Raw genomic sequence first — 14,226 nt, 5'->3', positions numbered from 1 at the left:
CCATACTAGGATGGAACATCATTTGGTAAGAAAAACCTAATATTCATTAAGCCTCTCTCTCTCTCCCTGAGTGTGTGCTAACTTGATCGTCATAGGGGTTTTCCGACAACACCCCGCCAGGTAGCTCACCGCCGTTGCGTTCACAGGTTGATCACAGAGTTTGGATGCAATGAGTATGGACAGCGACGAATATATTCGGCCCATATAGATGGCTAGGATCATTTTGATCCAAGGGCTACAAGCTCTCCTCTAGAACCCTCCATAGAAATATCTAGGACAACTACCCTTCTACTGCCTTCTAGAATTCTCTATACTAGTGTAGCACATGGTAGGCTTCTCCATGATATTCTAGGATGTTCCAGACCCATCCAGACTCTTCTGGACCCTCCAAGGTTCTATCACAATATTCCAGAATCTTTTAGGCCACTCCGGACCTTTCCACCAGGTTCTATAGCCTTCCAACATACCCTAGCTCGTTCTCACACCTTCCGGAACCTTCCAGTGCCTTTGGTACACCTCAAACGTTGCTCATTGTATCACAGAAATTCTCGAGGTGTGACAGTAGGCAGTACCCCATTCGGCGTCTAGGTAACCCTCCTCTTCTCATGTCCTTTCATTCTATTCTCTCACTCTCGCTCTCGCAGATGCTCACAATCTCTCTCTTATAGACCAACGTCTGCAGATCTCCACACCCTCTCACTCTCTAGCAGCGACGGTAACTCCCCATCGGTGACAACATCAACATCTCTAAATCTCCCTCCAACATGCAGGTATATTGCTCCAAACATTTGGTTTTGTGGGAAGCTAAACGATTTTCTCTGCAATTTCCATGTCTTCTAGAAGAACGAAACCAAAGACGATGTATGATTTCTCCAACTCTCTGTTTTTCGCTAGACTTATGAAGAATTTCTGGACCAGAGCCAACCTAGGCGACCGAACCTCTTTTGATGGTTGGGCAAACTTTGGTGGGAATGTTCTTGAATGGGGAACCTTTGGCTTCAAGCGTCATATCTTTTCTGTTGAATTGTTGCAATTTCATCAAAATTTCATTGGAGACGTTTTTTGAAGGCTATAAATAAATTATCTTGCACGATACAGCTTCACCAATTGGTAGAGCTATTTGCAAATCCACATCATTCTATGCAGTTGGTGTGAATAGCCTTTTTGGGCTTTTTTTCCCCCCCCCCTTTTTAAATTATTCTTTTGCATTTTTTTGTATAGATAACATCATTTCAATCTTCCTATTCTCCTTGTGTGAGTTTCCCATTTCTCGCTACTTCAATGCTTTCTCCTGCTCCTTCATAATCTCTTTTCTCTTGCGTCTAGAATGAATACATAGGAATTTTTTTTGCATCAATTTAGCTAACTATTCAAAGCTTCATGAATTTTGTTACAATACCATGTGTTGAAAACTCAGGCAGAGACTTACAGGAAGAAGGTTAGTGCATCACCTAATAGTAATTTTAGAACATGCAATTATTGCTAGCACTTTTTTGTTGTTCCCATTTCCAAATTGTTTTTGGATTTGGATCATTGCTCTTATCTGTTGTTGCAGGTAAGGAACATGGAAGAAAGGCATGGAAATCTCCTACTGGACTATGTAAGTATCTTGAACCTAAAAGTTGTTAATTTGTTTTCCAGATAAAATACATTTATGCTTCCTAAAATAAGTTCATGCCACTTTCAGCCTCTAATTTTAATTTTGTCCTTTAAATATTCAATTTGATTCAAATTAGTTTCATTTCAATTGGACATTTCAGCCTCTCCTATATATTTGTTTCTCATCAATATATACATGCTATGTATATCTGTACATATGTAATAGATGGTAGTCTGTAAATGTTATCTGATATTAAGGGTCCTCTAACTGTTTGATAAAAATGCCTGACTAAAAAAAAACTGTGTTGGCACAATGAGGTTACTTTAAGAGCTCCACTCTCTTGTCCCTGTTTTGTGCATATTTCCATTTGGCGTTAATTTTTGTCACTGTACATTTAATTTAACAACAATGCTTGTAAGAGTTTGACTCTCGCAGGGCAGAAATTTTGTACACAATGTTGGCTAATATCCCATTCTTTGCTCTTTCCCTTCATGCATGTGTCAATCTTTTTGTTACTGTTTTTTGCCAAAAATTGACATGTTTGTCAGTATGAGATGTTAAAAAAAGTCAATCCTTAATTGGATATCAATCCATAGAACAAGTGAAAAGTCATGCTTGTCAAATGATTCTAGTTCGCTTCTGCTAACAACTAGGAATATATGTAGATATGTAGAAATTTCTATTTAGTTATTTTTTAATGGTCAATCTTTTCTTTGTTACCACCCACCCACTGAATCCAAATGAAGGGACAAGCCACGTGGTGTATCCCCGTCGTATCCCTATGTCTAACACCGCTACAATGCCTATTTCATAGTGTCAATGCTTCATAGCCTACGATATTATTTATCCTTTTCGTCAAACAAATGTGGCTTCATAGTAAGATCTGAACCTAACATTTAGTCGATCCACAAGACAGATCATAAAAGCAAAATGATGGGTGGGGTAAGTTGATTTAGATTTCAGCATTGAAGCTTAAAAATCTTTAGTTTTTCAACTAACAGTCTTTATGCATGATGCTTGTTATTTCTTTATTAATTTGGTTGTTGAAATGTAATGCAAATATTTAATTGTTGCATGAAGAAAGATTGAAAAATCTAGAAATCCCCTAGATGTTGATTTGTGATTATGTATCAATTTTAAGCAGAATATAACAATCCCAATCAAACAATCAAGACAAAGAAACACAACGATTTTACGTGAAAAAACCACAATTGGACACCTCCAATTGTGATAAAAAAACCACGGGCAACGACCACAAGAACAATCCACTAAGAAGATTTAAAGGAATTACACAGGTATACTCTCAATTACCTAGCGAATCCGCAACGCCTAATTGAACCAACCTCTATGTGCCTCTTCCAACCCCATCTTCACCTCGGAATTGTCTTTACGATGAGCCACCCCGGAATCCACCAAAGCTTCAGGCTCGAATTCTTCAGAATCCACCGAAGAACAACTCTGTCTTTTGTAGAACAAAACACAACCTTTGATGTACTCTCTTTAAACCATGAGTTGAATACTCAATAAAACATCAAAGAAAACTCACAAAGTATCCCCAGATATAAACCCTAGAAACCAAAAAGAAGATCTGGAGTAGTAATCCTAAAATCTGACCCAACACGCGAATTTATAGAATCTGTCCCGCGATCTCCGCTCGAGCGCCCAACAGCCCGCTCGAGCGGCTTCAGCAAAATATGCGCGTGATATAACAGAGGTCCGCTCGAGCGCCAGAAAGCCCGCTCGAGCGCGAAATCACACATCTCAGTACTTTTGCAGGCGACCAAAACTGCTGGAACCAGGGATTCTCCGCTCGAGCGCAGGTATGTCCGCTCGAGCGGACAGGCAACTTGGAATGCATTTTTGCATTTTGCTTCGGGGGCGCTGCCCCTCGACCCCGCCGTGGCGCTGCCCCCTCGACCCCCACGAGCTGACCGGGCAGCTCGATCCCCGTCATAATCAGCGAAGTGGCAATCTTGAAAGCATTAGCATCACAAACTTCTCTGAAAAACACAATTCGGGTTGGATTCGCATCTAAACACTCATAGCCTCACTGAAATAAAAGTGCAAAAATAAATACAACTGAAAGGAGTTTTGTCAAACGGGATTGCCAAGAATAAAACCTAACAAAGATTTTGTTGGCAATAGTTATTTTTATTTGCATGTTGCAATTATTTTACTCTGCAAAATAACTCTCTAGGGTAAAATGGCATAAATTTCCAGTTAAATTTTCAACAGCTTTCTAAGTTTCTGGTTGAGAGAATATGCAGAAGGATTCAAAAATTTAATATTTCTTTTAATGGTTTCCAATCTGAACAAGTTTTTACCAAAGGTTTTAAACATAATGCTTTACAATCACAATTCACACATACAAGGTATCTTACGATTCATTGCAAAAAAAATTATTACACAACCACCTCATAAGTGATCAAAGCACACAATTCTGTCAAAATACATTCTTGAACTGCAGCACCAAGAACTTAAGGAATCCTAACATGCTTTCTCATCCTGAAAATCTCTCTAAATGTTCACAAAATGAACCACCTCACCTACAAACAATGGCATTCTCTTTTGAGCCACCTTTAATAAGTCCTGCATTGCGCAATCACTCCACCTGCAACAATTTCCAACCTTGACTCCAAAACTAACTACATGGATTCAGTGCAAGATGACTAAACTAGTACACCAAGGAAGATAATTTTTTCTCTGGACATCTAAACTCAGCAGTATAATGAACCAAAAGATTCTTTTTTAATTAGTGGGTCTTTATAAAACTACAAAAAAAAAAAATTGGAGAAACGAAAATATAAGTAAAAAATAAAAGTAATAAAAAAAACTCAAGTTGAGAAGGACTATCACTTATCAATACTTCAAGGGAAAACAAATAACAAAAATGAACTTGAAAGAGCATATTCAGGCAAATAGGAATATATCACTCCCTTTTGATCTTACAAAGGACATTTCCGGAAAGATAATTTTAATCATTTTAATAGCCAAGGAAACCTAATTCTTTGAAGTTGCTTCCAATGCCCTTTACACATCTCAGGTGGCAGAAACAAGAACCAGAACATGCAATATCAAAATTTGTGCTTGCATTGATGATTGAGGGAGTTTAGAATGAACCTCTTCATAAATGCAAAAGGTCCTTGAAGGACCTATTTGTTTAGCATAGAAAGTGCTGCCAATTTAGGTGGAAGAAAACCACTGGCAGCCAATAGCAGGCACCTGCAACAATGAAGTTATTGAGATTCATTCTGTGTAGCATTTTAATATTTAGTCAAGCTCAAAACTTCATTTAGTTTTCCTAATTTTACCAGAGAGTCTTGGTACACCATCTACCATATATATCAGGCAGCAACAATTTAGTTTTATAGTTAACCCGACATATATGATGCAGTTAGATACGTAGTTTCCTAGAAACATTTGATCTTTTAACACTCCCTAACTACTTCGAACTACTCCCTTCGCATCTTCTTTCCCTCACCCCACCTTACAATTGCTTGCTTAATCCTATGGCCTTTCCTTCCCAAGCTGACCAAGGACAACCCCAAAGCATCGAGCACCTCTTTAAATTGGAACACACCTTCCTCATTGATAGGAAAAGAGAATAATTGGCTCATCTCCCTCAACCATTTCTTAGTTTCATTAGAACTCCTATCCCCTCCCACTACCCTTGGCGTTACTATGATTGGTGGTCACCTTCTTAGAGACCACAATCTCATGGCATTTCTTTCAACATATTCATTTGTTAAAGTATTACACTATCCTCAACGTCAGAATTGCTGAGCTTGTACTATCTTTATGTAATATTAAGATTACTACTTGAGAAGAAGACAATGTAGCTACACACCATGGGGGAAGGGGGATCTCTATTTGCTAAACAGGTTCTATATATCATTAAGAGCATTAAATATGCTAAATTCTGTCAAAACACAGTATCTGTACTAAGTGGTTGCACAGTTGAATGTCATAGTTTTGAACAGTTCAACGAAACAGTAAATCTTCTAATGCACACACATGAAAGCAGCGAGCAGAAAATGACTGTAAATAAACTATCAAGTCAAAGTAGTGCAGAAAAATATTCTGAAAAGAGTTCTTGAAATTTCATTGCCTCTTCATAGAAGAAAAAGGCAGATAGCACAGAGGTTTATTTACTGGGTAATAAAAACAAACGGCAAAACAGAATGTGTCATTTTTCGTATTCTCTAATGACATACTATTTAGCAAAGCCACAGAAATATACCTGCGAGAAGTTAATTCCACAAGCGATGTGAACTTCTGGAGAAGGGAATGCAACTACAAAAGAATCATTCATCCTTGCATGAACAGGTTCATTAAGAAAAGGTGCCATTTTCTCACAACTCTTTCCTCCCTGATCTGTGGCCACCCTTAACCCAACTTGTTCAATTGCTTCCACCCACTCCCTTTCAGATCCATCAAAAATAGGAACCTGCGTCAGTTTATTTGGATACTATTAGTCTCCTTGTGCTATATTCAGCGTATTCTATTTGCTGACCTGACCTTCAACTAGTTATACAAAACTAGGGAGTTTATGGATGTGTCTGCCAAATTTTAAATCAAAGTTTAATTGTTCATACAAATGGAGGAAAACTCGTCATTTTTCAGTCGAGCTCCAGCTCCAGAGGTTGGTAATTGCTGTGTCATTCCTGAGTGTGCACTAAGGCCATTAGTAGGCGAAGCTTCTCAATTCTTGAGGGCACTCAAGATCGATTTACTGGATATGGATGATGCAATTCCTGAAGCAGCTCTAAGGCCATCAAAAGGGCATTTGGAAAGGAGATGGACCTGGCGTACATATGTTAAATCCGCAGAGACTATTTATGAGGTTAGTCTTGTCAATTCTTTTTATTTGCATATTTATTATCTCGATTATTACTAGTTTTGAAGTTTCCTCAATTAGCAGTGACCTTTTCTTGACAGTTTTTACTAATGGTTTTAAGTCTTTCTGGCTTAGGGATGGAAAACCTTTCTTAGAATAGTTACTTGCTTCAAGTCTCTTATGTGTTATTAAGAGTAGTGGCTGCTGTTACAAATATATAATAGCAGCCACTACTCTTTTGATTGGTTTTATTTTTTGTCCTCGTTTTGGACCACTTGGTTTCCCACCACAACGATTTTCCCGTTTTGTGTCAGACATTAGATTTGTATTTCTATGAATATATGTTGTGTGTTCTTACTTATTACTGTCATCATTTGAAGGTGCTCATGGCTCTCCAGGCTGCTGCTCTGCTTCCCTCTGCTTTTGCCATTCCCAAAGTGGTTCATTGCCCCTCCCCCCTTTTTTTGGTTCTTGTTACTGACAATCAGCGGTGAATTCTTTGAATTAACATTGTGCAAAATGTGTTGCTGGTTTCAGGGAAAGTCTAGTGTTTCTTTGAAGGACTCTTTTCTTTTTGGAATTTCACTCTCTGATCATGTCAAAGTTGAATCCAGCTCTTCTGCATTAAGATTCAAGGTACCAACTATAAATTGCACTATTTTTTTTCCCGAGTTTTGAGAAAAAAATACAAGAAATTCTATAGATTTGACATAATTGAACAAACAAAATTAAGGTTAGAATAATTTATCGAATTAAATTTTTTTTTATATGGCTTGTGGAGTTTGTTTCTTATCTATTGAGATTCAAGTGTTTGAAAATTTTTCTGTTAAAGAATGTGATAACAATTATCACTTTGTTGTCACATTTATCAATCTTTGTTCTACAAAAAATAAAAAGAACTAAGCATTTATTCTGGTTCTACAATTATCACTTTGTCTAATTTTTAATGATTTTATGATTATCATTAGATTTGGCAAATTGTTGTCACATTTACCATTCTTTGTTCAATTTGTATAATTAGTGAGCTATTGTAATCGTTTGCATTCTTCACCCTCAGGCCAATATGATCTATTGATTATATGATCTGTCTACCTGCTCATGGAACTGTTATTGCATAATCTGATAGCCCACTGTTTGAGTATGTTGGTGCACATTGGCTAAGCTATGCTACCACACCGTCATATTGTATTACTAGGTTACGAAAAGCATATTTGTAATTGTAGTTTATGTCTTTGTTTTAAGTAGCCCACCTTAATTGTACTACTCCAAGATCCCTGTGAACCTTCAAGTGAGTTGTCCCCAAATGCAATCTTGTTTTTTGAAACGGAATAAAATTATTCTACTTTTTGATGCTTGAAATAATATTTTAGTGGTTGATTGATGTTTTGTGAAACTTATTTGTAATATTTTTTAGATTGTACAAAACAAGTCAAATAGAACCTGTTCAATTAAAAAAAAAAATTATATATTCTACGGCAGGCATAATAGGTCGTTGTATTATATATTTTATGACGAGCAATGAGAGTTTTGGTTTGTCCTAGGAATTAATGGCGTGCAAAAGTAGTAGAAAATTCAAACACGACATACAAGATCCGCTGTTAAAGGGTTTTTAATGGCGTGCAAAAGTAGTTGTAGAAAAATCAAACACGACTCACAAAATATGCTGTTAATGGGTTTTTAACAACGTACTACGGCATGCCGTTGAAGTGAATGAGTTTTCATGACTAGTCATAACACGACTTTACATTGCGTGTCGTAGAATCGTATCCACGACGTGTATTTGGTGCCATAAAAACCAAATTTGTTGTAGTGGATTGACTTGAAAAATCCAATACCATTAACAAATATCTAATCCAGTAATCCGTTTAATGTCAAAATCCAACATATTCAATTATAGAAGAACGGGAATAAATCCCATATGATCCAATATGATATTAGACCAGATTGGAATTTTGGATTTTTGATATTTTCTAGTTACATTTAACAAAAGAAGGATTCAAATCCTCTAAGATGGAATGAATATTCCTATTTTATGATCAATAGTTATGAAAATTTTGTATTAATATATATATATATATATTTTATATCACGAAATGATTGGTTTTACAATTTATAATTACAAGATAGTTATAAACTGTTAATTTTAAATTTTAAATATGGGAAATTTTATGATACACCCCCCTTTGGAATGTGTACCATATGCCCCTATTTACGACTTTTGTAGTATTTAGTTATGCCCCATTAGGGTGTTAGTTTTGACTTATCCGTTTGGATCGTGAGGAGAGGTAGGAAAAGAAATGATTGTGGTTTCTCACTATTATGTTTGGATGAATAAAAAAGAAGAGAATTTAGTTTATCACCTATCTTGTTTGAATAGAATAAGTAAGAGACAGGGGAAAAAAAGAAGAAGTGTTTTATTTCATTTTACTAAAATAACATTTCATGTTAATACGTTATGTTTTTTCATAAAGGTAATTTTGGTATTTTATAAAAATTTCGTTAAACCCAATTATTTTCTCACTAAATCTTTCCACTTTTAGTTGGAAATGAAACACATATTTGGTGAGAGTCCTTTTCTCACCCTTTCACACCCTACTTAACCATCCAAACAAGTGAAAGGGCTTTCTATTCTCATAATTTCTTTTCTTTTCTCACCAAACTCCTCCATCTAAACAAAGTGTTAGTTATGACTCATTAAGATATTAGTTATGACTACAGTGGCAAATGGACGAGTTTGAGTGGCTAAAACGTGTTAGATACTAAAATAATTCAATCTAAATCTGCCTATTTACTAAATGGGTTTAAATGGGTTGAATTAAATTGGATGCGAATTGGATAAATTAACCCGACTAACACATTTACTTTAATGAATTTATTTTCTAATAGATTCAAATTTAAAATAAAAAATAAAAAATAAAAAAATTGGTGACAAACAAATAAATGTCAAAATTAGTTTTTGGAAAATTACATACACATGTTTATTGTCATGTATTAAAAAAAAAAAAATTTGAACCTCAACACACATGCATAACAAAATATATATTGTATTTCCAAATGTATATATAGATGTGTGTAATAAATGCATGCAAATAGAGCTTGAAGTAGTTGAAAAAAAAAAAAAAACAATTTAAGAATCCACGAACCTGAAGATTCAAGCAAGATGAGACTTTTGAGGAGTTCATCCATATCCAACTAAGAGTCCGAGATAAGCATTGTGTTTGAGTCTTGTGAAGTGAGACTTCTAGAGATCGAGGGCACAAGCACCCTCATGGGTCTAAGGTATGCTTTTATTGAGTGTTATGTCATTTGCTTGATATCTTTGAGAGATAAGTTGATTGACTTGATCTTCAGAGTGCTCCCAGGTGGACAGCCGCCGTGGTATTCTTATCTTCTTGTTAGTAGATGCTTGGTTTAATCTATTCTCCTACGTGCTCTCTAACTAAGTTCCATGTTTGGTTGTGAGATCGGAAATCAACATTCAACAATTTGGCGCTGTATGTGGGAACTTAGTACAGAATAGATAGCCAACGCTAGACAAGAGGTGAGAGCCGAGGACAACATACCCAGTGAGGAAGAGGAGTACATGGATCCAAATACTAGAGGAGGAAATAATGACGAAGAACTGCAAGAAGTAAATCTTGAGGCAAACAATGCTGGAAGTGGAAATAATGGCCTGAGAAGAGGGAACCGAGAAGAATATTACAACGAGAGCGACTTTCAGGTATGGAAAGAAAGGTGCCTAAGAAGAGATGAGGAGCTGAAGGACTTGGCGAACAAGTTGGCGGACTTACAGACCGCGGTGAACTTCATGATGCAGGGCAAGGTAATGCAACCAGTGTTACCTTTATCGGAAATGCCGACTCCAGCAGGAAATGCCTACGCCCAAAAGGAAGGACTGGTTGCAGTGTCCAACATTCCACAACATGAGAAGAGACCTGGGAATTTACATCGACGATCACAGAAAGCCAAGTGGATAGAATCACGGCGAGAAGAGTCCTAAGAACCCCGAGGACCAAGGGAACCTAGATCAGGAGATCCCGACAGGTCAACGAACAGGCCCTCTGCTTTGACAGTGTAATAGATATGGAGAATTCCAAAAGGACGCATCCCAACACAGGTAGCAGCGCACCGAAGAGGGTGAAATAGACCGATAACCAAGCTCTTGAACCGACGAAAGAAGATTTTAGAGACCACCTCCAAAGGAAGAGGTAGGGCACCGAGGTCACATCCATCGCCTAGCTGAGGATACTATTCTCAGTGAAATTAGATGCGTTCGAGGCACCAAAGAGATTCAACATACCGAGATTCCAGATCTATGATGGTGAGTCAAACCCAAACTTCCATGTTGGTTTGTATTTGAATGTGATGTCTCTGTGGAGTGGGATCAAGCAGTTGATATGCAATGTGTTCCCTTCGACATTTAGGGTGATAGCATCAGACTGGTTCCTTAAATTGTCAAAGGGATATATGAAATATTGGGGCAGCCTCGCCGAAATGTTTGTTGCCAGATTTGTTACAAACAGATTGTAGCTATTGAGGGTAGATTCCTTATTAGCTTTGAAGATTAACGATAGCAAAAGCCTTAGAGCTTACGCCAAGAGATACTACAAGGTTTACAACAAGATCCCGGCTTGTAACCAGGAACTTGCAGTTATGTCTTTCAAGAACGGCTTGGAGGATGATTACCCGCTTTGGCATTCCCTTGCAAAGACCCTCCCAAAGAACATGGAGGACCTCAGGGCAAGGATTGAGAAGTACGCGAAGGCAGAGGAAGACAGGAAAGCAAAGAAGACAAGTACAGTGAAGCAGAAGAAGAGAAACAGCTCACCAAAGTGCAATCGAAGAAATACTAACGCCGACAAGCCAAAACCAAGATTGAAGGCTATACTCGTAAGCACGGTTTTCAAGATCCCCATTTACAAGGTCTTGAAAAGGATCAAAAATCAGCTATACTTTAGGGTACCGCAAAAGACCCCGAGGAAGTATATAGGCAAGAACCCCAGGAAGAATTGTGCCTACCATGATGAGAACGGGCACATGAGTCAAGGGTTTCGGGCTCTGAAACAACACCTGGAGGATCTGGTCAGGCAGGGACACTAAAGAGACTTGAAAGACGAAGCAAAGACATGAAAAGAATAGGTGAGGCTGGCCCAGGGGCCGGTAGCCCACCACCCCCTGTTACCACAAGCAGATGGACCACGAGTTATCAATGTGATCTATACAAAGGTCAATGCGAACAAGATCCGAGGAGAGACACAGAGGATAAGGCATTTGCAGTATGTCTACCAAGTCCAACAGAAGAAGCCCTGGATAGAGGAACATCAGGGGCCGATGATCTCATTCACAGAAAAGACCTAGATATGGTACAGCATCCGTACAATGATGCTCTAGTAGTGACACTGAAGATTATAGACTGCCAGGTAAGGCGTATATTGATCGATCAAGGCATCTCCTATGACATCATCTATGTCAGATGTTATAAGGAGCTTGGCCTTCACAAGGACGATTTGGAGCAATCCAACAGCCTCATGGTTGAATTTAATGGCACCCCGACATAGCCACTGGGAACCACGAACCTGGAGATTCAAGCAGAAATAGAAATGGCAATGGGCCGGGGCGGGGCCGGGGACTGCCCCCGGTCCCCGATCCCCAAAAATTACAAAATCCCCGCCCCCGCCCCCGCCCCCAATCCCCGAGCGGGGGAGCCCATCACCCTCCCGTCCCCGTCCCCTAACGGGGATCGGGTTTCCCCGACCCTGAAATATCCCCAAGCTTTTTTTTTGTTCGAATTTTGTTCAACAAACCACTGACTAATCAATATATATCACAAATCAACAAACCAATTTTGTTCAATATATAACAGATCTAACAGATCAATATATGTCAGATCCAATTAACACAGATTAAATATAATTAACACATTAAAAAAAATTAATCTGAACAATACAGATCAATATATAATAGATCTAACAGATCAATTTTGTTCAATATATAACAGATCAATATATAATTAACACAAATTAAAAAAAAATTATTCTGAACAACACAGATCTGAGTACAGATCAACAACAACAACATCAGATCAGAAAGAAAACAAATCTAACAGATCTGAGTACAGATGTGGCACACCTTCATCGATGCTAATGACCAGGCTATTATGGCGAGATCGACGGTGATAGTGGCTATGGCTATGGCGGTGGGTTCGGTGGTGGTGAGAGACAGACCTTCTGCTTAAGAATAGACAGAGACGAAGTGGAGAGAGAGAAAGAGAAACCAAGGCGAGGGGAAGAGAGAGAGAGGGGGGTCGGGGCCAGCGGTGGTGGTGGTGATGTCGCCATGACGAACACTGTGAGAGAGCTGTAAGAGAGAGAGAGAAAAACGAGAGTATTGATAGAGAGTTGAGAACGAGAGAGTGAAGAGAGTGAGAGAGTTGAGAGAGAAGATAAGAGCGAAAAAGTGAGAGAGTAGAGAGTCAGTGAGAGAGTTGAGAGAGAGAAGATAAGATGAAAACAGATATTTATATAATACAACTAAAGAGGCATAGAGGCGGGGCTGCATCGAGAAAATTTTGGGGCCGGGCCGGGGCCAGGGCCGAGGAGCCAATCCCCGTCCCCGGCCCGAAAATTATCGGGGATGTATTTTTCAATACCAACCCCAGCCCCAGCCCTATGGGGAATAATTTTCAGGGAAAATCCTATTTATCGGGACGGGGCGGTCAGGGTCCCCGTCGGGTCGGGTTGATATTGCCATTCCTAAGCAGGAACTAAAATGGTAACTATACAGTTCACTGTGATAAATACCCTTTCCCCGTACAACATCATCTTGGAAAGACCTTGGCTGCACGCTATGAGGGATGTTCCCTCAACTCTACACCAATTACTGCGGTTCCTAACTGAGTTCTGGATTGAGGAGGTGAGAGGAGACCAAGTGCAGTTGAAAAATTGCTCTATGGCAACAATGAAGTACACCTACAATGTTAGAGAAGCAGAGATGACAAAGATAGAAGACGAAGACCAGGAGGTCTTGGATGCTGTCAACAAAGAACCTGCTGACAAGATCCAAGAGCCTTTGAAAAAGGTTCTGGTATAAAAAGGGGACGAAGAGCGATTCTTCCTCCTCAGCTCAGGCTTAGCCGAGGAAAAAGAAAGAAAATTGGAGACTTTCTTGTGAAAAAACATTGAGGTGTTTGCTTGGACACCGTACGAGATGTTGGAGATCAGCCCCTAAGTCACCTGCCATAAACTCAACGTAGATAGGTTGGCCAAACCTGTGATCTAAAGAGCCAGGCAACCAACCTTAGTCCATGTACAAGCAGTTGAAAAGTAAGTAGAGGAGCTGCTGGAGGCACATGCAATCCGAAAAATGAACTACCTAACTTGGTTATCTAACACAGTGGTAGTAAAAAAGAAGAATGGCAAGTGGAGGGTTTGCTTAGACTTTAGATGCCTGAATAAGGCTTACCTGAAGGACTATTTCCCTTTGCCAAAGATAGACCAGCTTGTGGATGCCACATCTGGGCATAGAAGGGAGAGTTTCCTTGACACATACAAGGTTATCACCAGATAGCCTTGTATGCACCGGATGAGGAGAAAATGACATTCATCACCCTAAAAGGACTTTACTATTACAAAGTGATGCCCTTTGGATTAAAGACAAGGGCAACATACCAGAGGTTAGTAACGAAGAAGTTCAAACATCTAATTGGAAAGAACATGGAAGTCTACATAGACGACATGGTTATGAAGAGTAAAGAACCTACAGATCATCTAGGCGACCTACAGGAAGTTTT

The 14,226-nt window shown here is 38.8% G+C and overlaps 2 protein-coding genes across 12 annotated transcripts; both read left to right on the top strand.

Annotated features, from left to right (window-relative positions):
* The first annotated feature begins 433 nt into the window (after window positions 1-433).
* LOC114314259 (methyl-CpG-binding domain-containing protein 9) lies at window positions 434-7,801 on the top strand. Of its 11 annotated transcripts, none has more exons than XM_082921060.1 (6): window positions 434-588; window positions 669-770; window positions 1,556-1,600; window positions 6,224-6,443; window positions 6,818-6,877; window positions 6,975-7,204. In XM_082921060.1, exons 3-6 carry the CDS (start codon window positions 1,578-1,580, stop codon window positions 7,113-7,115), a joined length of 444 nt encoding a protein of 147 aa, XP_082777186.1. In that variant the 5' UTR covers window positions 434-588; window positions 669-770; window positions 1,556-1,577; the 3' UTR covers window positions 7,116-7,204. The 11 variants fall into 11 exon arrangements, 8 of the variants coding, with proteins under 8 accessions (XP_082777186.1, XP_082777185.1, XP_028116525.2 ...); XM_082921059.1 differs by having other exon boundaries at window positions 895-1,600; XM_028260724.2 differs by lacking the exon at window positions 434-588 and having other exon boundaries at window positions 595-770.
* A 2,719-nt stretch (window positions 7,802-10,520) lies between these two features.
* LOC145821880 (uncharacterized) lies at window positions 10,521-11,537 on the top strand. The gene is made up of 2 exons (XM_082918455.1): window positions 10,521-10,554; window positions 10,993-11,537. Exons 1-2 carry the CDS (start codon window positions 10,521-10,523, stop codon window positions 11,535-11,537), a joined length of 579 nt encoding a protein of 192 aa, XP_082774581.1.
* The last annotated feature ends 2,689 nt before the right edge of the window (window positions 11,538-14,226 follow it).

The sequence above is a fragment of the Camellia sinensis genome, chromosome 3, assembly GCF_055761805.1.
Source record: "Camellia sinensis isolate YWXY chromosome 3, ASM5576180v1, whole genome shotgun sequence".
NCBI lineage: Eukaryota > Viridiplantae > Streptophyta > Magnoliopsida > Ericales > Theaceae > Camellia > Camellia sinensis.
This window is presented reverse-complemented; position numbering and strand designations above follow the sequence as displayed.